A 25,117-nucleotide genomic window follows, 5' to 3' on the forward strand; every position below is an offset into this window, starting at 1 on the left:
AAAAATTACTTCTCTCTTTGATATTTCTAGAGAAATCATAAAGCTTTACAATATCTTTTTTTACTTTTAGGTATGTAGAAATTAATTCTAATAGCGTAGAAACTCTGGGCCAATTTCACCTTTTGGTGCCATGGATGTGCATGTGTCTTCTTCCCTGAATTTTTCTCCTCCTTCCTTCTCCATTTGGGAACATGCTTATTAGAACAAAACTGATCATTTTAGTTACTTATGAGAACACACAGAATTTTAAAATAGTCGAGGTATATTTCCAACTGTTAATACAGAATGGAATGAATGAACAGTAAATTTTTAAAAAATAAGCTATACACTATTATCTATCTTTTAATCCATTATTTTTGGCTTATATGTTAACTTTCTTTTAGCTGTGCTGTTCTGGTAGTGAAAAAATGTGATGTAGATATTTCTTGCTGGTTTTTTGGTTTAGCCTTTTATCCCTTTTTGAGCTTCTCAGACACAGTATTGTGATTTTTATAAATCACACATACTGTTTGGGCTACAGATGCTGTGATGTGTATGTGAGGAGCAATACTGAGTTTTTCCAATGCATTACTCTTTCAGATGTAAATAAGTTACAGCTTTTATACAAATGCTTTCTTTTCATGGAACTATAAATTAAAATCTAGAGCATCAGCCCATACGTCTTTCCCCTCAGAGCTACATTTTTCATTTCTGTAAAAGGTAAAATGTTGTGCTTTTTCTAACTACTTTCTCAAACTCTATGTAATTTCTTTTAAAGATAAACCCAAATTGCCTGAAAACTACACAGATGAAACCTGGCAAAAACTGAAAGAAGCTGTAGAAGCTATCCAGAACAGTACTTCAATTAAATACAATTTAGAGGAGCTCTATCAGGTAAGTGCTTTAAGCCCAAGTGATGGGGTGGGGCTTTTTGGTTTGTTGTACACTTTTGATACAGTGGTAAGAATATGACATTTTGCTTGATAATGGTTTTTGTAATTGAAGAACTTCTCATCAAATAGTTTCTCAAATTTTAAAATCACCAGTAAAAATTACACAAGACTTAACATTAAACTTGGAAATTTTTTAACTTGCCATGACATAATCCAAGGTATGGTTTCCCTTGCAACAGTTCACAAGAATTAAATAAGGCAAAGAGCTGTATTCCCTTTACTGTTTTGGGGTTTATGGTGTGTAGCTGCTAAAGGAGAAATGTGAAATCCTAAAACATTGGTGTTTAGGTAAGAAAAAGATGATTTGTATTAAAATATAATCTTTTTCCTGAAGAAAGTATCTGTTCATGATTGTGGATCGTAAATCATTTAAAAACTGAAACCTTGTATTTGACTTCTTAGAAGTTAATAGAATATAATTTTTCTTCATGAATTGCATTATTTTGGTTTGATTGTAAATTTTTTTTTTATTCAGCATTCTGTATATTCTAACAACTGTGAATCAAAATTTATTGCCAGCAACAGCTCTGATTGTTTTGCCCTGAATGTTTTAGGAAGTGATCAGACTTGAAATGCTTTTCCTAGCTTTTTTTGTAAGCTCCACTTCTGCTTTTTCAGCTGAATGTGTTAGTGTTGTGGTTTAACCCCAGCTGGCAATAAGCACCACACAGCCACTTGCTTCCTCCCTCACGGCGGGACGGGGGAGAGAATCAGAAGGGTAAAAGTGAGAAAACACGCGGGTTGAGATAAAGACAGTTTAATAGGTAAAGCAAAACAAGGAATTCATTCACCACTTCCCATGGGCAGGCAGGTGTTCAGCCATCCCCAGGAAAGCAGGGCTCCATCACGTGTAATGGTTACTTGGGAAGACAAATGCCATCACTCTGAACATCCCCCCTCTTCCTTCCCCAGCTGTATAAGCTGAGCATGATGTCATATGGTATGGCATATCCCTTCAGTCAGTTGGGGTCAGCTGTCCCAGCTGTGTCCCCTCCCAGCTCCTTGTCACCCCCAGCCTGCTCGCTGGTGGGGTGAGGAGCAGAAAAGGCCTTGGCGCTGTGTGAGCCCTGCTCAGCAATAACTGACACATCCCTGTGTCACCAACACTGTTCCCAGCACAAACCCAAACACAGCCCCACACCAGCTCCTGTGGAGAAAATTAACTCTGTCCCAGCCCAAACCAGCACAGTTAGGGAGACTTCTTCCCCTCCTCATCTTTTCCATACTAACATCGTGGTACTTGTGATTTTAGTGGCGTAGCAACAGTACTGCTTTATCTATGTATTAAGAGGCACTTAGACATTTTACTTTACTTTTAGAGCCTTTATGATCTGGTTGTTTGATTTGTTCCTCTGTGTGTATATAGCCTTCCCTCCGTCTATTCTCTCCAGTATCTCTTCTTCCCCTGCCCTCCCCTTTTCAATAAAAGTTGCAACTGGATATGACTGATTTCTGTGAAAAGTTGGGGAGCAAAATCCTGTTTGTACAAGGTTTGGGGACAGATTTAGGGAGGGATAAATTGCCATTCCTAGTGGAACCAAGAAGCTCATAGGCCAAGTTGTTCAGTCTGGTGCATTTTTAAGCTCATTATAGTATTTTATAATGTTCAGTTAATCTAAAAATAGCTTTTTTAACAGTTTGTCAGGGTAATATATAGTATTGTTAAAGTAACAATAGTATTGTTACTTTTGCAAAACTTGGTGAAACTAAAAACAAATTAAAACTCATTGTATTGGCTGGTATTGTAAATTATTTACTCTAGACAGAACAACAGACCAAATAACTGTTAATTAAATACCTGAAGGATATCCAAAATAGCTTAAAAATACAAGTTCTATTGAAAGCCTTGCTTCTGCTTCACAGATATCACTTAGGTTTCTGCTCAGTTTTACTACAGGCTTAATTTAATGTTACTTGTTCTCAGAAAACCAAATATATGCTTTTTTCTTTTAAATCTGGATTTTAACATTGTAATAACCTAGATACTTTTCAATGAAACAGGGTGCAATCAAGTACAATAATTTTTTTAATAAATCTAAAAATAAATGTCTTGAATTAAAAATAGGAATCACTAGTGTTTTTAAATGCTAACTAGACTAATGTCATTTCTGAACAGCTGCTTGGTAAATGGATCTGACGCCAAATATGCCTTGGCAGACACCATTATCCAAGCATAGAAGGGAATTGCAAAAGAGTCTGCAAAAGTTCTGCAGCACACCTCAAAATAAGATACTACTTTTTTTGATGGCATTAAACTTACTGAGTTTGGTTTAACTCTTCCCTGTGTTAGAAAATCCCACTGAGCAAACTTTTTTGGGCTATATTTCTTTGTGGAACACTAGCTTCATACTTGCTTTGTTCCTCCCCAGCAAGACCCATGATACATATCTTTGAGTAGCGCTACAGAATTGAAAGCTGCTTTATTAGAATAATTGTCCTTAAATTAGTATCAGAAAATAGAGATCCAGATCTTTGGTACCAGATCCCTAGCTAATTTTTTTTTTAATCATTCACAGAGTTAAGTCCTGGAAAATTCTGATTTTTCTCTCATCAGAGCTGTGTTCAGTTCTTCTTCCTACTTTTCCCTAGCACACAAGCCAAGTGAATGCTGCAATTAAAAAAAAAAAAAAAACACCCACAAACAAAGAAAAAAACCCCTCCAACAAAAAAACCCACCAAACCGAAAACAAAACACAAAAAAAGGAACCAGAATATATGTTAGACAAAGGAAATATAATGTACTGCCTTTGGATGTTCTGACCATCTTCAGGGCACAGATTCCCTGATCAGAAAGTTTTATTCCACTAATTCAGAACAAGATAATTTTGTGAACTAGAGCCCCTAAAGGTGTTGGGAATTTTTTATTTATTGCAATTATTCTTGTGTAACACCAGTAATAAAATTTGCAAAGCTTAATATTGTAGTAGTGGTGTTATGCTCCACAGAGCAAATCTTAATAAAAGGTTTTGTATTCATGTGCTTAGAAAGTTTAATCTCTTTAAAAAAAAAAGCCAATTGGACAGAATTCCCAAATTAAAATGAAGACATTTCTGTAGATGTCATCAATGAAGGTGCAGAAGTCTTGCGCTTAATGTTCAAACACTCAATACTAGTAGATGTGTATTTAACACTTTGGAATTTCTGATGGATAAATGCAAAAGCACGGCTTTTTATGAACACTACATAAAAGTAAATCTATATTGATACATGTTAATTTACTTCACTAAGAGTTAATGGTATGCATTTGTCCATCTACAGTGCAGAGGCTAATTCTTGCAAGGGTTTGGAGCAGCATGGTTAAGTAGTACTTGTGTTGGTAAGCGGCAGTGGTGAACATGCTGGTAGTGAGATGGATGAACTGACCAAAACACAGCAAAAATGTCAGCTGGTGTCCTAGGCTGGTAGGTAGAAGCGAGAGTAACTGAGGTTATGCAGGTTACTAGCAAGTTCTATTTAAAACATGCATCTTCGCATGGCTTCTCCAAAGTAAGTGGGAGAAAAGAAGAAATCCATTTATTGGGTCTAATCAGGCTCTTCGAGCTTAGTGTTTTCCATCCCCTTTTCTTCTGAAATCAAAGCAGCGGTTATTTCCTGTTCTGCTGCAGTTTCATGTGGAGCCTGACCCCGTGGGTACAATAGCAGACTAGCGTTGAGCAGCATCCATAATGTACTCTGAACAGTGAACTGTGGAGTATGTTTTCCTGTGACATTGAATTTGTTTCAGGTTTCTTAAGCATTAAGGCCGAGAGTTGAATTTGTTGCTCTTTCCAAGTATTAAGATATGTACACTTCCGTGATAATTCTGGCTTTCCTAATACTCATTGTTCACTCCTGGTTTGGTCTTAATTGATACACTCACTCTCTTGCTGTATTCTGTTTGTTTCTCATAGTAAGCTTATGTAGGTTTGGTTTTCTTTTGTTGTTGTTGTGTGGGATGGTTTTGTTGTGGGATTTTGGTTTTTGTGGTGTTTGGGGTTTTTTTTGAGGTTTTTTTTCCCCATTTTTTAAGTCCTCTGTCTTAGAGCCAGTATTAGCTATAGTGCATTTGTTCTAGAAGTTGTTTACTGTTGATACAGAGAATGATTGCTGTTGATATTCTAGGATAAACTCAGGAACTCCTTGTTTAGCTGTTTTGATTGTTGCTGTGCTTTTAGTGGTGGCTGCTTACTGTTTGCTGGTGGCTCCTCTTTGGACTGTTTGGAAATACTCTGGGAGACTTCGGTGTAACGGAGGAGGTCTCTGTATACTTCTGAACTACCCCATCTGTGCGTGGTTGCCTGTGGTTGCTGGGGAACAAACTTGATCTTCCTGTCTTTTTTTTCCTAGGAGTTGGTTGTACTGGCAACTGAAATATTTTCTGTTAGAAAAATAAAATTGAGAGGCATTAGTTGAAAATCAGATATACCTCTCTTCTCTGTCTTCTACAGATGTTTTACAGAATAATCACATATTGTGTCTTTCACCAGTCCTCAAAGAGTTAAAAGTTACTCCTTTGCTTTCCAAATCTGGGCAATTGGTATAAATTTTGAAAAAGTCTTATGGACTTAAGAATGCTTGTTTGCATGATCAATCTCCAGGGCATGCCCCCATTAAACGTTTTGCTTCTTGCTGTGAAGCACAGCAACAATTCTTTTAGTACGTGATTATGATCTAGAAACATCTGGAAAGTAGCCATACTACTGAAAAGTGTTCAGGATTATAACTAAACTTACTCAGGGAAGGGTTTGATGAGTAGATATACGTATTTTTTATCTATATCTGTACTTTTGGAGATGAGGGAAGCGTAATCAAGGAAAGGACTGCAAAAGGAACTAACACTAGCAGTGCCTTTGTACTAATACCAGCGTGACTCGCAGAGCACAGCACTTAATAACAATTAAGGCCTTAAGTGTCTGCTTTGAAGTATGAAACCCAGCAAGCTGCTGGAACATATTAAACTAACATCCTTGTTCTTCGAGATGCAAGTCCTGCAGTTCCTTATGAGATAGTGGTACTCAAATTAATAAACTGTAAGCTCTTCAGGGCACGGCCTCCTTTGTCTCGTATTACCATTATGGTGCCATATATAGTGCCATGGCTCACTGGTGGTTTGAATGCAGCTGTTGGCTGTGTTACAGTTTAAAGCTGGTAGATTCTTGGGTGAGAGGCAGAATTCCATGGTTGTTTTGTTTTTTTCTTTGCTTGTAAAACCACATAGAAGAATGCAAACAGATTTCTTAGTATCTGTTTCTCTTCACTTCAGGCTGTTGAAAATCTCTGCTCCTACAAGATTTCTGCAAACTTGTACAAACAATTGAGACAGATCTGTGAAGACCATATTAAAGCACAAATTCACCAATTCAGAGAATATCCTTTTTTTTAGCTGTCAACAAGCCAAAACATTTTTACCTTCCAGTATGTGGTGATGGATTTCTTTAACTAGTTTGTGATATAAGGCCATGGTAATCTGAAGTCCTAGTTTTTGGGTAATTGTGTCCGTTTTAATGTTTTGTGGGACCTCAGAGAACACTACTAGTTCCATTATGTCTGTAACCATTTGAAAATTTTGTGAGAAAGTTTCATTTATATTTATGAAACACTTTGACATCTTACAAAAGCTCATATTAGACTTACAGCAAGGCTTTAAAAGGCTGTATTGGCTGTATCACTTCAGCCTTTTTTAGTATGCTGATCTTGCTATGCTCAGGTAAAGAGAAAAGTCTTCCAGTAGATAGTTCTTGTTTTCCTTTTAAAGTGATAATGGTTCTGAGGATCAGGATGTTTTATTTTCTAAAGTTCTGAGCTGTGCATCATATTGAGATCCTGTTAAGTGGGTATTAATTAGTACCAGAACTATGCAGTGATCTGAATACAAGTTAAATTTCAAGAACGAAATTTATCTCTTAAGACTATCTCTTAACTGAGCTGAAATTACAGTATCTGTGTAGTGGTGGGCTCTTACATGTATTGTGGATTGTTGGTTTTTGAGGTATGGGGATATGTCTGTTCTGCTCCCCAGGGATGGGGATTAGACAATATTCAAAAGTATTTAGGTAATTTTATTTTTAGTCATTCAAATAATTTTGATTTCTCATTATTAACACAAGGAGCCTCATTAAAAATAAAAATAAACATGTTGCAAGAAGTTAATTTGTTCTTTTTGGTAGTAGGTGAGTTTGTTGTGCTCTCTGTTAAGTGTCTTTAAAAAAAAAATGTTGGTTCATTTCATTGCTAACACTACCTATTAATCAGAATTTTCTTAATGATTTCTTCATGGATTCATTGGATAGTGTCCTTTTTCTAAAGAAAATAGACAAATGTTGGCAAGATCACTGCAGACAAATGGTAAGTTTTTTGTCTTTTTAAAGAAAAGTGGTTGCCTAGTCAGCCTATGTTTTGCTTAACTTTGTTCATTTACAAACTTACAGTGCTTCTGGAATGTTGTCTTAAATTTATATAAGGCTTCTTCATGAAATACAACTGTATCTAGTTTGTTAGAAATTGAGCCTTGAAAATTCTTATCTGTAGTGTGTTTCTTGACACATTGGTCAGATCTTGAACACACATGCCCCCCCTCCCCCCAACTCCTAGCTGTTGTTTCTATGCAGACCTTTTTCCTTTTATACCTATTACAAAAGGACCTCTTATTTTATACAGAAGGATACTAAATGTCGCACTTATCATCTCACCAAGACTGGTAGAATATTTTAAACAAATCAACACTGTCTAAGAAAGCATTGCCTGAGACTTGTTAGGGGGATTTTTTTGTTGTTGTTGTTGAATCTCATTTATGTTGCTCTTCAAGAACAAAATGATATGGCTTTTTTATTCCTTCTCATAACAGATTATGATTAGAAGTATCTTCCTGTTCTTGGATCGAACTTACGTACTTCAGAATTCAATGCTGCCATCTATTTGGTAAGGGCACAAAAAATAAAATTATTTAAATTATCGTATATATATTTTGCTGGTTTTCAGGATTTTTTTTTAAATATAAACTTTATAGTGACCTGTAAGTTAGATGGTGAATGCATACATGCTTATTGCAGAGGGAGATTTCACTTTTAATGTATTTGCCATGAATTACAATATTCTTCTAGAATAGCTGTGATAGCAAATTTCAGCTAAGTATATATCAACCTCCAGTTTGCACAGTAAAAGAAAAGGGCCTGTCCAACAACTGAAGTGCGAGGGTTTGGGTTGCCCAGTTACTGGCTTTAACATACATAGTATTCAAATTTCTATAAGTATTTTTGAAGGAAAAAGCTACCTAAAATAAGAGCAAGTTACTCTCTTTTGGACTTCAACCTCCCTTCCCTCAGTATTTTAATAATCAGCAAATGTCCTAAAGTGCCTTTGGCACGACCTGAATTACTTTGCCAGAGATGGAAGGAGTGGTGGATGGAGGGCCTGGCTTTTCCTAAAAGAGTCCAGACCCACAGTTTCAAATTAACGGAAGGTTTTAAATGGGATGCCCAAAGCAGAGATCCTTGTCTTTCACATCACTGAGTTCTTGTAAGCTCTGCCTGAGAATTAGATTACATGGGACCCAGGATGACTTTATCCTTTTCTCGTGGAGGCTGCTGTTCATTCAGTTTCCATCATCTGGTCAACCAAGTGAAAAATAAAGATGCTGCGGAAGTTATCTGGTTATTTAGGAAAAAATATGTGCTTTGGTCTTTCAAATCTGTAGCTTACTGTTGATGCTTTGTCGTGGTTTATTTTAATGTTTGTGTTTGTTCATCTTGACTGATTTGGGGGCACAGGAATGAAGAATTTAAAGAATGCTAGTATTTACTGGCCTCTTTGATCTAGATCACATTTTATTAATAGAGAATTTTTGAGGTTGATTCTTGCACAATTTATTGAACAGTCTTTATTTTCTTGTTAGGGATATGGGGCTAGAATTGTTCAGAACTCATATAATCAGTGATCAGAAGGTTCAGAACAAAACTATTGATGGCATTCTCCTGCTGATTGAGAGGGAAAGAAATGGTGAGGCTATTGATAGGAGTTTACTGCGAAGCCTTCTGAGCATGCTTTCTGACTTGCAGGTGGGTAAACTTGTCTCATCTTTAAACCAATAAACGGCTCAGATTCTTATTTAGTGCTCAGTCAGCTTTACCCTGGACTGCTATTGTGTTGTCTCCCTAGATTTATCAAGACTCTTTCGAACATAGATTCTTGGAAGAGACTAATCGCCTGTATGCAGCAGAGGGACAGAGGCTTATGCAGGAACGAGAGGTATTTTGGACATTTAACAATATTTGTTATGCCTAATGACAAAGCATTTGTAACAGAGTGGAACCATTTTGCTGCCTTAGCCAGCGTACAGGGCAATAATGTGACCTTTATGTTTTATAGTACTCTGAAAAAGCAAATTCACGTGCAGTTGCCTTCAGTCACAGTGCTAATGATTTCTGCTTAAAACTGGAGCTACTGCTACTGTCAGACCAGTATTGTCTTTTTTTTTTTTTCCCCACCTTTTCGGGTTTTTTTAAAACCTACAAAACTGCTCTGGCATTTTCAGGTTCCAGAATATCTTCACCATGTCAACAAGCGCTTGGAAGAAGAAGCAGACAGGATAATCACTTATTTAGATCAGAGCACACAGTAAGTGCAATCTCTTTTTGCTTGGCAGTGTTGGTTATTTGGTTCTTCTTCTGTTGAGGGCCATCTAATAGCTACGATTCATTTCACTTATTGACTGACCATCAAATGCTTCCCTTCCCACAATTCCTTGTGTACAATGAAGCACTGTCTTGGCTCACACAGCTAATATCCTTTTCTTTTAAGCCACTAGACATTCTCCTAAGAAAAAGCCACAGCTTAGAGAAAATGTAGGTTATTAATATAACAAAACTCTTCAAGCAAGTGGTAGCAACTTCTTCAAGAGCAAGTACAGAGGATCTTTCTAAGAGGAAGGTGTTTTATTGCTACCATCATACATTTTTATTTCCTTCCTCCTTCAGCTATTAAAAATATTCCACTTGTTTAGTGGTTTCCTTCTTCCACACCATTACTAGTGGCCAACTCCGTATTTTGTTTTAAAACCTCTTGTGAGGTGTGTTTTTTCTTCTCCTCGGTTTGTCTCCCAAGACATTAATCTCCTCCCACAAAGCAAGAGAAGGTGTATTCTTTGAGAAACTTTTGTCCAGTTTCTTCACTGATGGAACCATTGTCCAGCTGCCTAGAGGTCATGTACAACAGGCTTATTGTGTGAATTAAACCCTCAGTCAGTCAACAGAAAAAAAGATTGCTTACTGGGGAGGAAAAAGGATAAATACATGTATAATCATTTTAGGTCCTTGCCACAGATAATTAGAGCACTCCCAGTGACAGGTGTAGTTAACATAATGTCAGAAAAAGGATTTAAAACTGTCAGTAATGGAAAAAGGAAAAGTAATTCTAAACGTTTTTTCTATAGGAAGCCACTAATTGCTACTGTAGAAAAGCAACTTCTAGGTGAACATTTAACAGCCATTCTTCAGAAAGGTAATCTTTCTTCTTTATAGAAATGTTTCTAATTACTGCTTCGGGGCTTTCAATTCCTGTGCTGAAAAAGAAAGTGACAGATTCAGGTGCTGGGGGAGGATGCAAGCTACATCGTTCTTTAACGCCCTTTGCTACTCAGTTCATGAAATAGCATTGACCATTTTGCAAGAGGGCAAGTGCCATTCTCCTTGTCAGAGGTAAGGAGACGCAATGCTGTCTTCAGACAAAACAAAAGGAAAATTGGAATAGGGGACTCTTGATTTCAGTATGTTAAATAGCATTTTGAAGATCGGAGCTAAAGGAGTAGCCTTTGAATTATGGCCATACCAGAATGGGAAGACCTTAATTACTTGCTGTTCATAAAAAGCCTCATGTTTTAAAAATTCAGTACAATTTGAGCAATGAAGTACATTGCCTGAGTTCAGCAATAGTCTCTGAAGTCAAGTGACCCTCTTGCTCTGAGGGGTAGTCTGGAAACAGATAGGAGTGCAGCAAGAGCTGAATAATAAAAGATACCTATCAAGTCCTTAGTAGACAGATTCTGGATGAAACAGGAATGTGAGCATCTTCCTGCAGATCTATAACAGACTCTTTATTGAGAGGAGTATCAAGTTTGCAGTATTTACCCATTTACTTTCTTAGAGCCTTGCTGTGGAGCATCAGATGTTCTCTGCCAAAAAGTTAAAAAGTGAAGATATTTCTTGAAGCTGCTTGCCTTCAAACATCTGTAGAATTTATTTTACAGCTGGATTGGGGCTCAGAGCTCTGTCTTGCCAAGGAACCTTTCCTACAGATCAATAGAGCATAAACTTTTCAAATCTTTAGGGAATAGTAAAGCAGAAGTAAGCAAAGGTGTTGTGATAAGTATGTTATGTGAAGTTCACATAGTCAAAGATATCTAGTGTGATAACAAGGTTTTTAATGTTTGAGACAGTTCAGGTAGCTGTTCTGTGTTTCACTGTTAAATTAGGTAGCTTAAAAAAAATTAAAAAAAACCACACCACTAATTGCTTGATAAAAATTATTAGCTTTGAAGAGGTCTTTTACTGTAATAATATGCTGCACTTTCTTTGGATTACTCTGGTTTTAATTTCTATTGGAATTCTCTGATTTGCAGGTTTAAACCACCTTCTCGATGAAAACCGAATTCAAGACCTGTCTCTTCTGTATCAGTTGTTCAGTCGTGTGAGAGGCGGAGTACAGGTTCTCTTGCAACACTGGATTGAGTACATAAAGGTACTGTTTCTAGAACTCTGGAATTCAGTGGGCTTTACACAGAGATATTTGAGTCATCTCAAGTTTATAAACTATTGCATTTTTGTAAGAAAAAGTACTTTCTTATAAACATATATTTAATGGACAGCTTTTGAAACTGTACTAGGAAAAAGACAGTCAGTGTTCCAGCCCTATCAAAGAAAATATGGAACATTCAGTTGAATTATTGAATTCCAAATGATTTTGGAGTTTTTGTCTTGCTTATAGCTAGCTGTATGGGACAAGCATATTTCTCCAGTAGACATTTTCATAATGGCAAAACATTTCTGTCTTCTCCCTGCTAAAATTTCTTGTCAGAGTGGTGGCTTAAGTTACCAACCAACTGAAGTTCAAAAAGCACTTGCATGTCACTTAAGATGTTTTCATCATTAAGATGTTTCAACAGTGCAGATGTTGTCACCGAAAGTATGCCTGCTGTGAAAGAAAGCTTTGTGATGGCAGAGGAGTACTGTTAAATAAAATTGAGTTTAGTGGGAGCTTCACCTGTGTGAAAACCTGAGGATCTAGATGTTTAAAAAGAGTGTGTTAATTTTGTCATGCTTAAGTTTATTTCTTCAAACAGAAGTTCTGAATCTGTTCACTTGTTCAATCCTTGGTTTTGAATAAACATACAAGGTCTAGGAATGATTACATAGTAAATACTTCATGATGCTATCACTTCTGTTGTGTTAGTGGAATGAATATGAATACCAGAAACAAGACATTACAAAGATAACTTGGGCTTTTTGAAGTCTTGTCATTTAAAGTAATTATTCAGGCTAATTGAAATATATGTTTCATTTTACAGGCATTTGGTAGCACCATAGTAATTAATCCAGAAAAAGACAAAACCATGGTCCAAGAGCTACTTGATTTTAAAGACAAAGTTGACCATATTATTGATGTTTGCTTTCTCAAGAATGAAAAGTTTGTAAATGCCATGAAAGAAGCCTTTGAAACATTCATTAACAAAAGACCAAATAAGCCAGCTGAACTCATAGGTACTTTTCTTCAGTTTCTTCCCATGTGAGAATTTGAGTGGGGGACAAGAGGGAGTTGCTGATGCAGCTTCCAGATAGGATACGATGGAACTGTGTTAAAAGACATTATGCACAATACATTGTCAAACTGGGGGTCTGCTGTGCCTTATGCAAGTGAATTATTTGTTAGGATAGCGTTAAACACTAAGAACAAGCTCTGTTCATCGATTCACCAGCTAGGTCATAGATAAGTGAAGAACATTAGAACTTAGGCATTTGACTGGTGTCCACATGTGAGAATACTGCTAATAATTCAACTTCAGAAGCTTACATAAGTGTGCCACCAACACGTGCACAAAGCTATTAGGAGCTCCACACAGAAAGCTGTGTTACAATGGATGAAAGTGAAGAGAGATGAGGATGCACTGCACCTCCCCTGTAATGGGACAGAGCCTCTGGAGTTTGCAAAGAACGTTGTTTACAGATTTGTGCATTCCAGCCCTGCGGCTCTGCACTTTTGAATACCTTAATCGTTCCCCCACACACTGATTTGCAGTCTGTTGTGCTGTTAGGCTTGTGGAGTGATGCTTTCTGCCCTCCTTTTTTAAAATTAATGCACTAACAGTAATGTGCTTACCAAACCATTTGAAATTAAATGGTAATCTGCTAGATAAATTCAGGAGTACAGTCAAAACATTTAAGTAACTGGTTTACATATTTTTCTTCTCATCTTTTGGCTGTGTCAATATATATCAATAGTGACTTTTTACTTTGAGTTCATAATATGGACCAGGATTTTTTACATACACAAAAATCTTCAACATCATGTATGATTATAAAGTTCAGATGCAGTAATTGCTTATCTGAAAAAACTGAGATGAGGCTATAGTGTTTTTATATCTTTATAGCCTTTATGAAAATATATTGAGCTAGCTGTGATGAAACTGATTTGAAGGTGATTTCAGGATCCTTTACATTTCCAAAAGAGTTCACAATATTAGATTTAAAAAAAAATATTATTGTTTCTTTGTGATACTAAGCATATGCTAAACTTTTTATTCCTCAACATTCTTTAGCTAAATATGTAGATTCCAAGCTTCGTGCAGGCAACAAAGAAGCTACTGATGAAGAACTTGAAAAAATGCTGGATAAAATTATGATTATATTTAGATTCATATATGGTAAGGATTGTTTTTTTTGTTGGGGGTACAGTTGTTTAATCAGTAACATAAATGTACTTTGCAATAATTTTAGCAGTCCGTCTGCATTTTCAAGGGCTCATTCTCTGTAGGTGCAGTTTGCTGGTGTAGTGCTGTTTAACTATTTTGCATGTTAAGATGCCATTAACAAGATCTGACAACAAAATCTGTGGAAATGTAAATGTGAAGGCCCTTTTTAGGTTTACTGAGCTTTGAATTGGGCCCCTTGTAGGTAATATTTGTTTAAGACTAGCAATGTAATCACTGACAAATCTCTTTTCTTACAGGAAAAGATGTCTTTGAGGCCTTTTATAAAAAAGATCTAGCAAAGAGACTATTAGTTGGGAAGAGTGCATCAGTAGATGCTGAAAAATCTATGCTTTCCAAACTCAAACATGGTAAATATCCATCAGCTTGCTTCCTTTAAAACATAGCCATTTAAACAGGCCTTGCCAGAAGTGCGGTTTGTATTTCCCCTTTACATGAGGGCAAAGCCTTGTGTGCAAGTCTCAAATGACTGGTGGGTTTTGAGGAGGCTCACTTGCTTTTATTTTTTTAATTATAGCAGCAACAGCCAAAAAACAGGAGCACACAGTGCCCGGTGTATCTTGGCCTGTGGGATAGAGTAGAGATTCCCTGCTGAATAAATGAGTGGTGTGCTCGGAGAACTTGAGGATGACTTCCACTTTTTATTTACTCTGTATAAGGTTGGAAGCATGAAGCTACCAGCTAGTCTTCTAGTCTGGTCTTCATTGGTTCACAGGATGGAGTAAGATATTTAGAACTTGATCTTGTTCTACCACCAAGAGACAGTTTTGCAGGCAGCTGATAGGGATTAGAATTGTTGTCTGAGTGACAGGTTGCCAGTGGAGTCCTAGGATGAACCGTCATGTCCATGTGGAAAAACAATTGGGTTGCAAAATAGCTGACACATTAAAACATTTTCAGCCTTCTTGTTTATAACCTTATTCTGTATCTTAATTAGAATCCAGGTCTTTATGTAAGAACATAGGCTGAAATACGTCGTCTTGTACATTCTGATATTTAGAATAACTACTCTATGGTGTTGAAAATAAACAAGATTAATTTTTAGATTTTACATTTTCTCTTTTATAGAATGTGGAGCTGCTTTCACCAGCAAACTTGAAGGAATGTTTAAAGATATGGAGCTTTCAAAAGACATAATGATACAATTTAAACAGGTACTGTGGGAAAGCCTGCCATTGCTCCTTCGTTTACTTGCTTTTATTGAATGAGTTGTTCTCAGACAGCCTAACAAGAAGGTGCAGGATGTCTTCAGTTGTGAACATTTCTATTGTAATTGAGTTAAACTCCTTTGGAATTATTCCAGTTGTCTGTAATACTCTTTTACTACAGAGAAAAGGACTTTGTAGGTGATTGTTTTCAAAAGGAGTGGACAAAAGCCCAACTGGGAAAACAGTCTCTACTGAAAATCAGTGGAATCTATTTCTTAATTCTGTGCTGTCTGTGCTTTTGAAAATTTTACTGAATTTTGAAATGGTTTTCCTGAACAACAAAGGAAAAAACCTGAAACAAGAAGCTTCTTTTAAAAAGCACAACCAAAAAAAACTCAAACCCCACCCACAGTAATAAAAGAAGGATGTAAACTTATAAAACATTTTTAACACCACTATATTCTGATGGATTTGCTTGCAAGTTTTTGCCCATTACTTCTGGCAGGAAAGTCTTTTTCTCATCCTGATTTTCTTGTATGTAACTTGCAGTTCATGTAGCAAAGATGTCATCAGGTCACTTGTCTGTGCTCTCATAATGCCTCTTCTAAGTACTGTTCAGTTCTACCTGAAATATGTTTAATAAACATTGATTTATTTCAATTGACTTTGTTTCTTTCTGCAGTATATGCAAAATCAGAATGTACCTGGCAACATTGAACTAACAGTGAATATTCTGACTATGGGTTATTGGCCAACCTACGTGCCTATGGAGGTCCATTTGCCCCCAGAGGTAATGAATGTACACGTATCATACCAAGTATCAGCCTGTCAGTAATGCATCTTGACATCAGCTGCAACTTGGTTTTAAACATGCATATCATCTCTAGAAAGAAATGCAGAAGGGTCTTTTTAAAATAATGGTTGTTTTCTTTTGTTGCAATTCCCTTCATCTTTCTCAGCCTTTATTTAAGGCTTATTTGATTGCGGAGGAGGGAAGGATGCTTTTAAAGTAGAAATTGTGTTTTAGTGGTTTGGGTCTTTTCTTTTTTTTAGATGGTAAAACTGCAGGAGATTTTCAAGACCTTTTATTTAGGAAAGCACAGTGGTAGGAAACTTCAGTGGCAATCAACACTAGGACACTGTGTACTAAAAGCAGAATTTAAAGAGGTGAGTGTATTGTTTCTCTTATTCCTGTTGCTTTGCTGATTCCAAGTCTGGGTTGTACCTTAGGAATATATTGGGAACCTTTTTTTGTGCTGTGATGGAAAACTTAGCACTGGCTTTGCAATTACTTTTAACCTCTTGCTATCATTTCTGGAGTTGGTAGTTTCTGAAATTGATGTATTAAGGACTAAGAAGGTGCATCTGATTATTGGTGGGGGAAAAAAAAAAAAGTTGTTGGCTACTGTTTGGGGAAAATATCCAGTGGGTTTAGTTCCATATTAAAAATGGTACTAATTTTTATACTGGGGAGAAAAAAAAAAGGGGGGGGCCATGTTCTACAGATGGCCTTACTTCATCTGACAGCATTAAGCATCTTTCCAGTAAGCTTTTCACTACTGAAATAAAAGGTTTGGATTCTACAAGAACACAGCTGTTTTTAAAGGGCTTCAGCATTTCTTCATGGGCACAAATATCAAGAAAAATTCTCTTGTACTAGGAATGCTTACCAGTTCTATTTTTCAGAAAAATGTTAACGATAAAACAAGTAGTATTAAACTGGGTTATTTCAAATATCCTGTAGTTCCTAATACTGTGTTTCTTAAACTAATGTTTGTGTGACACTTTGACTTAAAGGTCTTTCAAGTTGTAATTTTAAGCACTCAGTGCTTTGAGATTTGTCTTGAGTAAGTTGGTGCGTATCTTGGGTTAGTTTTGTCACTGGATATAACAGTCTAACCTTCTGACCTCCAGTTTATTCTGCATTTCATAGTAAACAGAAGGTGACCAGTAACTTTTATTCTTTCATATTCCCAAATGAATAAAATAACAGTCACGTTCTTAAAGTGAACTAATTGGCATATGAGTGACTTGTTCCTTGCCTCTCTCTCCCCCAACTCCCACCCCCCTAAAAAACCAACAAACTAGTGATGTCTGTTAATTTCCTTTGTGACAGGGCAAAAAAGAACTTCAGGTCTCCTTGTTCCAGACACTGGTGCTGCTCATGTTTAATGAAGGAGAGGAATTCAGTTTAGAGGAGATAAAGCAAGCCACTGGGATAGGTTGGTATTGAAAACAGCTGACCTCTTCCAAGTTTTCTTACTAAGAAAACAAAACTAAACGAGTTGTTTCTGCTTTAGAGGATGGAGAGCTGAGAAGGACACTTCAGTCTCTGGCTTGTGGCAAAGCCAGAGTACTGACAAAAAGCCCCAAAGGCAAAGATGTGGAAGATGGCGATAAATTCACATGTAACGATGATTTCAGACATAAGCTCTTCAGGATAAAGATCAACCAAATTCAGATGAAAGAAACGGTATATTCTTTTTAATCTTCTGGGGTTTAGATCCTTGGCTTAATTAGCTTGTTGTCTGGCCATTTGCAAACTTTTTTCCTCTCGGTTATAACGTATATACTGATACCTTTGTCAAAGTTACATGTATAATTGGGATGATAGCACATACCTAACAGTGCAGATTTAAAGGTGTGCTTCTATACCAACTTAGACACCAGTGATGCTAGATGTCTCTAAATAAGGTTGTTTAAGAGAAGTTCCAATTAGCAAATGTTCTTTTCCCCCTTCATCATTCCCTGGAGCTTTACTGAATGGTTCGTGAACATACCAACAAGTTCACAGTGAATTTTCCCTGACAGCCATCCAGTGTAAAAATCTGTGCAAAGATTTTAATTCTTCATACAAGTGGTTTTTTTAATAGACAAGTCTGTCTGCGTATTTGTAAAGGATTTATGTCAAATATTTGTCAACAGTCATTTTACTGTCTTAAACTGAGAATTGTCTTAGAGATGCGAAGAATTGTTTTGTCAGTTCTAGTGTTCTCTTTAAAACTTTTCTAAATGGATCCTTCAGGTAGAGGAACAGGCAAGCACTACAGAGAGAGTATTCCAGGACCGGCAATACCAGATTGACGCTGCAATTGTACGAATCATGAAGATGCGCAAGACACTGAGTCATAACCTGCTTGTGTCAGAGGTCTACAACCAGCTTAAATTCCCAGTAAAGGTGTAGTACTGATTTTTCTTTTTCTAAAACTTTATTGCTTCTTTTTATATTCCCTGGGCAGTCCTCATTTGAACAGCACTTCTGTCTAAAAAATGCATCTTTTTCCTATTAGGAAGGACAGATACTCACTTTCAGGAATTTTTAAAGTGCCAGTTGCATTAATTCCTCTGAATATTACCTCAGACTTTTAGTAAGTTAATGAAACCTATTACCAAAGGCTTTCAGAACCAGAGCCTGTTAACAGTAACTGTGAAGCCAGCTCTCCTTCTATGCTGTTCTTGCATTTAAGTGTTCTCGTTCTTGAGGACGAGGGGGAAAACAATTTGAATCTGTAATCCAGAATTATTTTTGATTCTTAACTTGGTTGACACTTTTTAAGAAATTTGTAACCAATGAATGTACAGTGGTTATTCCAGGCAGGTTAGATTCGTTCATAGACATAGACACACATATATATGGAATGAAAGTTAAGATATTGCTGGATGTCCGAAAACTAAAGAAGCCCACAGTTGCAATATGAAATTAATAGCTTCCTTATTGTGTACAAATTGAAATGGACTTGCAAATAGACAGTGATGCATCTGTTTGAGTTCAAGTATACAGTGCTTTCTAGCAAGGGAAATGTAAAATAAAAGGTACTGCCATCTGATTGTGTTTTGCTACCCTGTTAAGTTCCTGTAAGTATTGCTTAAACTGCAGTTGGGCTTCACAGCTTATAACAGACAATTTAAATGCTTTTCCTCACTCTTTATCATGAGGCATGTTTATAAAGTCCTTCACCCAGTAAAATCATAGGGTAGCCAAACTGTTGCGAAACTCACTGACACCAAGATAAAATGAAACTTGTGCCATCTTTTACCAGGTAGAAGTCAGAAGTAGAAACACTTTGGTATGTAATGCATGCACTGCAGTTCTTTAGAGTTCAGCTTAAACAGCAGCAAATATCTTTCCCTGCTGTAAAAAGTTTATGCTTAGCTGCAGGTGACAACCTAACTTTGTAATTTTCTCTTCAATCAATTACACATTACAGACTTTAGAAGCTTTCATGCTTTAAGGGATTTGTTGGGTTGTTTTTTTAAACTGATTTGTTTCCTCAGCCACCTTAAACAGTATGGATATTTGCCTTAAGTAGAAAGAAAAAAAAGAACTGAGAAACATTGACTGTAAAGTAGTAATGCTGACATCTGCTTTATTTTACAGCCTGCTGACCTTAAGAAGAGAATAGAATCCTTAATTGACAGGGACTACATGGAAAGAGATAAAGAAAACCCAAATCAGTACAACTATATTGCATAAACATATGTTGGCCTTTGTTTTACTGCACACTTGGTGTCATACACAGTTGCCAGTGGATAAACTAGCCTGTTGATCCCGTTAATTGACTTTTTATACTACCGATGATTGAATGAAAGCAGTGTAATGGAAAAGTATAGTAGAGTGGACTTCTTTCAGTGGTTAACATGCCCATTTAAAGAGTACTATTTACATTTTAAGAAGAATGCTGTTGAACTCTTTGCATGTTATTTAGTAAGATGTGCAGAAAGCTGAAAGAAAGTACCTGGTCTTTGTGATTCCATTTGTCTCTGGGTCTGAAGAGGAGTCCCTTGATATACGACAGATGTCTTTCACACCTTTAAATGGAAACAGAAGGTTAATATAAGAAAATAGCCTTTAAAATGCTTAAACTGCATGCAAACTTTTAATTTACTGTAAGGATGCATTTCAGTTAGTAACATACCATTGGTTTGGGTGATGCCCACACTTGGATTTTTCCCTTGAGGGAGCGAAAATGGGGAATAAGCCAAGCTATGCTTATTGCTGATCTTATGGAAAATATTCTTGGTTGCAATTAAGACAAAAATGGTACCAATATAAAATGATGCATAAAGTTTGCAGTGTGGGCATATATACTGTATATAAAAACACCATTCTTAAATAACTGCTACAACAAAACAAGTTCAGATTAGATTTATATGGCTTGCCTGTAAGACTTAGTGTTCACCTTTGGGAATTTTGAGCATAAAACAGCCATAATGGAAAAAGGGACAGTTTTTACTAGTCATGGGTAGGAGGCCTTCACCTCTTGGCAGCAATACTCTAGAAAAGATAATCTATTTACAGATATTTATGAAAAGCCACACTGTTCTTGTGGTAAAGCTGTAAGAACAAAAATTACAAATGGATTTTAATGCTTGTTTTGCTTTGCAACATTCTAAACTTGAACTAACCTCAAGGTTTAGACAGGGCGGCTCTTCTAAGACTGCCCTGCTTTGGATTGCTTTAACTTAAAGCTTTAAGAACTCAGCCCTAGATGTGGCAGGCCTCCTAGAACCCAGAAGCCTACCTCTCATATAGAAAGTTAAGTATTGCTACAAGGCATCTAAAATATATTTTCTTAGATGACCAGAGAGCATTCTTTGCATCTTTGTAAGACATGGGAGAATAAGTCACTTGAATGTAGAGCTTTGTTTCAACAAAATGCATTTTTTATTGCTACAGCAGCATGTGCCAGGAATATATGGCAAAAAAAGTGTCAGCAGAAAAGCTTAACTCCTCCACATAACAGTTCTTCCTTACCCAGCCAGGCTTTAGACCTACGATCAGCTGTGTTGCAGAGCACAATGAAAAACCTCATCCTCTTTCAGGCACTGATAGTCCTGGGGAATACCAGATATTTCTTGAAAGCAAGACGTTACTTTTGTTTAATGGCAGTGTAACTTAGCTCTCTGTGATCTGTTAACTTTTATCACTGTGATCCCACATTCAGGGGTGTGCATGTGCAAGAGAGGGAGAGTGTGTGTATGTGTGTATTTTGTATCTGACATCTCCCATCCTTTTTGCTCTTTTGATCTACTGTTTAATTCCATATTTTCTCCACCTGTGTTTTCTCTCAAGCTCTTTTATATGCAGTCCTCAGCTGACAGATGAAGCAGATTTTTTTCTCCTACTAAATTATTTGCTGTCACCCTCTACTAACTGTCGTACAGCTCTTTGATCTGCAGAAAATCTACCTTATCCTTTGACACTATTGCAGCATAACCACTGGTAGACATCCAGGACCACCCTTGCCTCTTTAAGAAAAATACTAACAGTAGAGTTATCTGGTAAGAAACTTGAAGACTGCTCCTGCAAGTCTTTAACCATTAGTTCAAACAGAGATCTACTGGGGAGGAAAGAATGCTCCCGCAAAAAAACCTTCTGTATTTTGCATTCAGTGTTCCGTTTTCTTGTATGTGTTTTTTATCTTTAGCCAATAAAAGATTCCTTTTAAAAAGGTGTTTTGGAGAAGGAGCATAAAACTTAACTCTTCGGGCGACAGGAGATGATGAATATCAGTATTGAACTGGTTCCATTCAGTCTGTTGTAGCATATAAATCTGACACCACTACATGTTTAAAATACCTGTTTTGGTAAAATCCTCCCTCATTAGACAAGTGTGTTGTATTCAGTCAAACTAACCAGAAAGGTCTGAAGGTTTTATTTAATTTTTATCCCATCCATTTCAATAACATAAATGCAGAAAATATTAGATAGAGAATGCCCTCAAATCTCATCTGACTTCCACGATCTGAGGCAGACCCTAAGCGGCAATCTAGTTAAAGCAACCTAAAGAATGAACTTTGAGACCCCTGGCTAGGCCAAGAGAGGGGGTGAGAGAGGGGAGGGGAGAAGGCTTCTCCTTCTTTTATCTTCATGTGTTTTCCCCAAGAACTCGTTCATCTCTTCTGCTAAGGTCTTGTTCATTCCTGGTTAATGACAAAGCTGCAGCCAAGATTTATTGTCCAGCCGTGAAACTCTGCAACTTCTTGCTGGGATCATGTGCCTGCCTATTGAGCCATATATATCTCTGTAAGAAAAAAATTAAAGTGGGCTTGGACCACAGCTCATCTGGCTATAACACAACTTGTCTGTTTGGCCACACATTTTTAATCTTGACTCTTGCATGCAGTTTATAGCACCTTGTTCATAAGAAATTGCAGTTTATTCTTAGAAATATATATTTTAGGTTTTTTAATCTTTATACCCATAAATGGACTATTTTTTTGTCTTGGCTGGTTTAAAAAGTGACCATTTTGTTTAAATGCTGTAATTGCAAATGTGTTGTAAACGTCGTTTTGTTCTATAGTTTACACAAAGGTGCCAAAGTAAATAGTTCATTTAAAAGGAAAAAAAAAAACCCTAGCAAATTGTTAAGTTGCTTTAGCTGTTCTTCATATTTTGGTCTCTGCTTGTTTGGTTTTTTTTTTCAGTCTTTCATTTTTTCCTAGACATATCATTTGCCCTAATGCTTTCTTTAAAAAAAAAAAGTGCATCTAAAGAAATGTTCAAATACCACTTTTTTTAGTGATTTCATATTTCATATAGTAGGAAGAATATTTTCTCTGAAACGTTACACTAAAATTGTAAGAGTACAGCAGCATTCAAAAATGTAATATACTTTTTGTATAACAGTTCTTCAGAGTATGTCTGGAGTGGGGGGAAAAAAAACTAACCCTGTTACTTTTTCAGAAGCCTCTTCACTCGGCTACCAGAATATAAAACTGCTTTTTTCACTGCATCAAAAAGTTATAGTTTATGCAGACTTGCAAACAGGGCATGTATCACCGTTGCATCCTTTGATGCAAAAAGCAGAAAAACCTTTTTTATGTTTCATAAGTCTGATATGGGTACAGAGAGTCTTTCTTAAGTTGGTAAATAATGTAAATACATGTCCTTTCAGAGAGTGAGTCTGTTATCTAGGTATTTTGTGTCATTTAATAAATATTAAACAGTTTTGTGTTGATAAACTCTTGTGTGTAAAATGCCTTCTTACTCAGAAGTTCTGTATGTTGGGCTTACTAATGTTTGTGGCTTCTTTAAATTCTTTAGCTTGTGCTTTGATAGCAAAATACCTGTTTGCTACTTAAATATAAGTAGTTCCTTCTTCATTCGGTCATTAAAATCCCTTGAGTTTTCTAAGTGGCTTCCATTCCTGAATTTTTATTTTTATTAAGTCTTCTATAAGGTTATTGGAGGGGAAGGAAATGAGCAGCATCCCTGCAAACTCTGAATCGGGATTAGAATATACAGAAGTGCCAGAAACAGTACAAAAACACCAGAGGTGGTGCCTTGTTGCTGGTAGGGGAGGCTGCCCTCCTGCTGTACGATTAGTCCTTGTCTCCCAGTACAGTTAGTATTTTTTTTAATGGTTCTGGTACAATTATTGAAGTACAAAGTACAGGGAACTTGCTTTTGTTACTGATGGATGGCCGTGTGGGCCACTTCTTAATTTTTCTTCAGCCATTTGGAACCACTGGACTAAATCTGAGCAGAATTTCTCAGGAATATCTTCAGCCCAGCCCTGCCCAGTGCAGGTGCTCTGAGGACTTAGTGGAGAGGGGGGGCAGAGCGTTTTGATTTTACTCTCTGAGCTCTGGAGGGGTGGTTTGGAAACACGAATAGCTGTAGTAAAGCAAGTGCTGATCCTCCAAACTGGTCTCTGTTGAAGGCTTGCATGTACTGCAGGGAGGCTGGCGTTGCAGAGCCCTGCTGTGATCACAAAACATTCCTAGTGCATGGTGTTTTTACACGGGTATTGTAAATATCTTCCATTAATACTGTTCAGGTGCTTTCTTTCTCTGTTATAGCTTGGAGGCAAATAAATGCATGGGATGATTTTTCCACTAAGAATTTCTCCTTTAAGAGAATGTTTCCTACTTTCTACATTCTCTGCAATCCTACAGAATTTTGTTCGTAAAAAAAAAAAAAAAACCAACCTAGAGAAGCAGATGGATATTTGGAGTTTGACAGATCTTCTGTCTACTGTGAGAAAAATACAAGTGAGCAGTAAATACTTTTCATTTCTGTTACTGTATGAAGTGCAATATACATTACTGTACTTTCTCCTGATATTTTGGGGTTTTTTTTCCCTCTTAAAGGGGCAAGAGCTTGTGGACATACTGTGGTATTCAGAAAATTAACACCTCAAAACTTACTTGAGCGGTTGAGAGACATTGGACTTTGTGCAGAGGGGATCTTGTAAAATACGGAGTTAACTGGGAAGAGGAGCAGTGAGTGTTGATCAGCCCACAATGGAGCAGGTTTTTCTTCTGGCTAAGTAACTGCTTTCTAATACAAGGTCATCTTTAAAATGACTCTGGTAACTTGTCTTGCTGCTGCTTGTGGGAAATAAGCATTAGGATATAAATGAAAGAAGAAAAGTAACTTTTAAAGTTAATTTTCTAAAACCAGTAAGACATTGAAGCACCATAAATAAACCCCTTAAACTTAGGGAAAGTAGTTCACATCCAGCAAATACTAAATTTTTACTGATTGTTACGGATTTACACACACAGGCCACCATACCAGCGCTGGTCCGCAGGATCCCACTGAGAATGCTGAGTCCGAGGAAAGGTTTACAATTAGGCTTTTATTAGTTCTTTGGTTACAGCTCAAGCTGGGTGCCTCCGGAGAGGGACCCCTACCCCAGTTCACACCTGTCAATTATACCGTACCACCCGTCACCCCATCCCCAAGACCAACCACTTACTTCTGGTCAGTGGTCTCTGATTTCTTACCAGTTTTCACTGGCACTGGGCTGGCTGCCTTCTGAAGTTACTTCATTCCTTTGGAATTGTCTCCTTGGTCCTTATCTCCATTCTGCTCGTATCTGCCGGATTCATCTAGTTCTTTGTCAGCAGCGTTAGCTTTATCAAAAGTTTACACTTGGTCAGCTCTTGCAGCCTAAGGCTTCAGCTGTGAATGGTCAGCCACTAATGCTGCATGAGACTGTTCAGAGCAAAGGACACAGTTAATCAAATTTCTGCTGTAACATTGATAGTTGTGATTGTTTTAAGGAGTAAGCTAAAGTTTGTCAGCTTGAAACACCTGTGTTTCAGAGCTGGAGGGAAATAGTGCTTCTATG

General features: G+C 37.0%; 1 protein-coding gene across 1 annotated transcript in view; it reads left to right on the forward strand.

The window, feature by feature from the left end:
* CUL4B (cullin 4B) overlaps positions 1 to 19,818 on the forward strand; it is a 22,138-nt gene extending 2,320 nt beyond the window's left edge. Inside the window, exons 2-20 of the mRNA XM_010075207.1 lie at positions 758 to 873; positions 6,175 to 6,278; positions 7,187 to 7,256; positions 7,756 to 7,829; positions 8,803 to 8,965; positions 9,066 to 9,155; positions 9,442 to 9,524; positions 10,339 to 10,406; positions 11,524 to 11,642; positions 12,469 to 12,661; positions 13,717 to 13,821; positions 14,127 to 14,237; positions 14,956 to 15,041; positions 15,718 to 15,825; positions 16,089 to 16,202; positions 17,152 to 17,257; positions 17,336 to 17,508; positions 18,061 to 18,213; positions 19,414 to 19,818. Of these exons, the coding sequence (XP_010073509.1) occupies positions 758 to 873; positions 6,175 to 6,278; positions 7,187 to 7,256; positions 7,756 to 7,829; positions 8,803 to 8,965; positions 9,066 to 9,155; positions 9,442 to 9,524; positions 10,339 to 10,406; positions 11,524 to 11,642; positions 12,469 to 12,661; positions 13,717 to 13,821; positions 14,127 to 14,237; positions 14,956 to 15,041; positions 15,718 to 15,825; positions 16,089 to 16,202; positions 17,152 to 17,257; positions 17,336 to 17,508; positions 18,061 to 18,213; positions 19,414 to 19,509 (2,132 nt within the window). The 3' untranslated portion in view covers positions 19,510 to 19,818. The remainder of the gene's footprint in view (positions 1 to 757; positions 874 to 6,174; positions 6,279 to 7,186; positions 7,257 to 7,755; positions 7,830 to 8,802; positions 8,966 to 9,065; positions 9,156 to 9,441; positions 9,525 to 10,338; positions 10,407 to 11,523; positions 11,643 to 12,468; positions 12,662 to 13,716; positions 13,822 to 14,126; positions 14,238 to 14,955; positions 15,042 to 15,717; positions 15,826 to 16,088; positions 16,203 to 17,151; positions 17,258 to 17,335; positions 17,509 to 18,060; positions 18,214 to 19,413) is intronic.
* The last annotated feature ends 5,299 nt before the right edge of the window (positions 19,819 to 25,117 follow it).

This window comes from Pterocles gutturalis, unplaced genomic scaffold, assembly GCF_000699245.1.
Source record: "Pterocles gutturalis isolate BGI_N339 unplaced genomic scaffold, ASM69924v1 scaffold12927, whole genome shotgun sequence".
Classification (NCBI taxonomy): Eukaryota; Metazoa; Chordata; class Aves; order Pterocliformes; family Pteroclidae; genus Pterocles; species Pterocles gutturalis.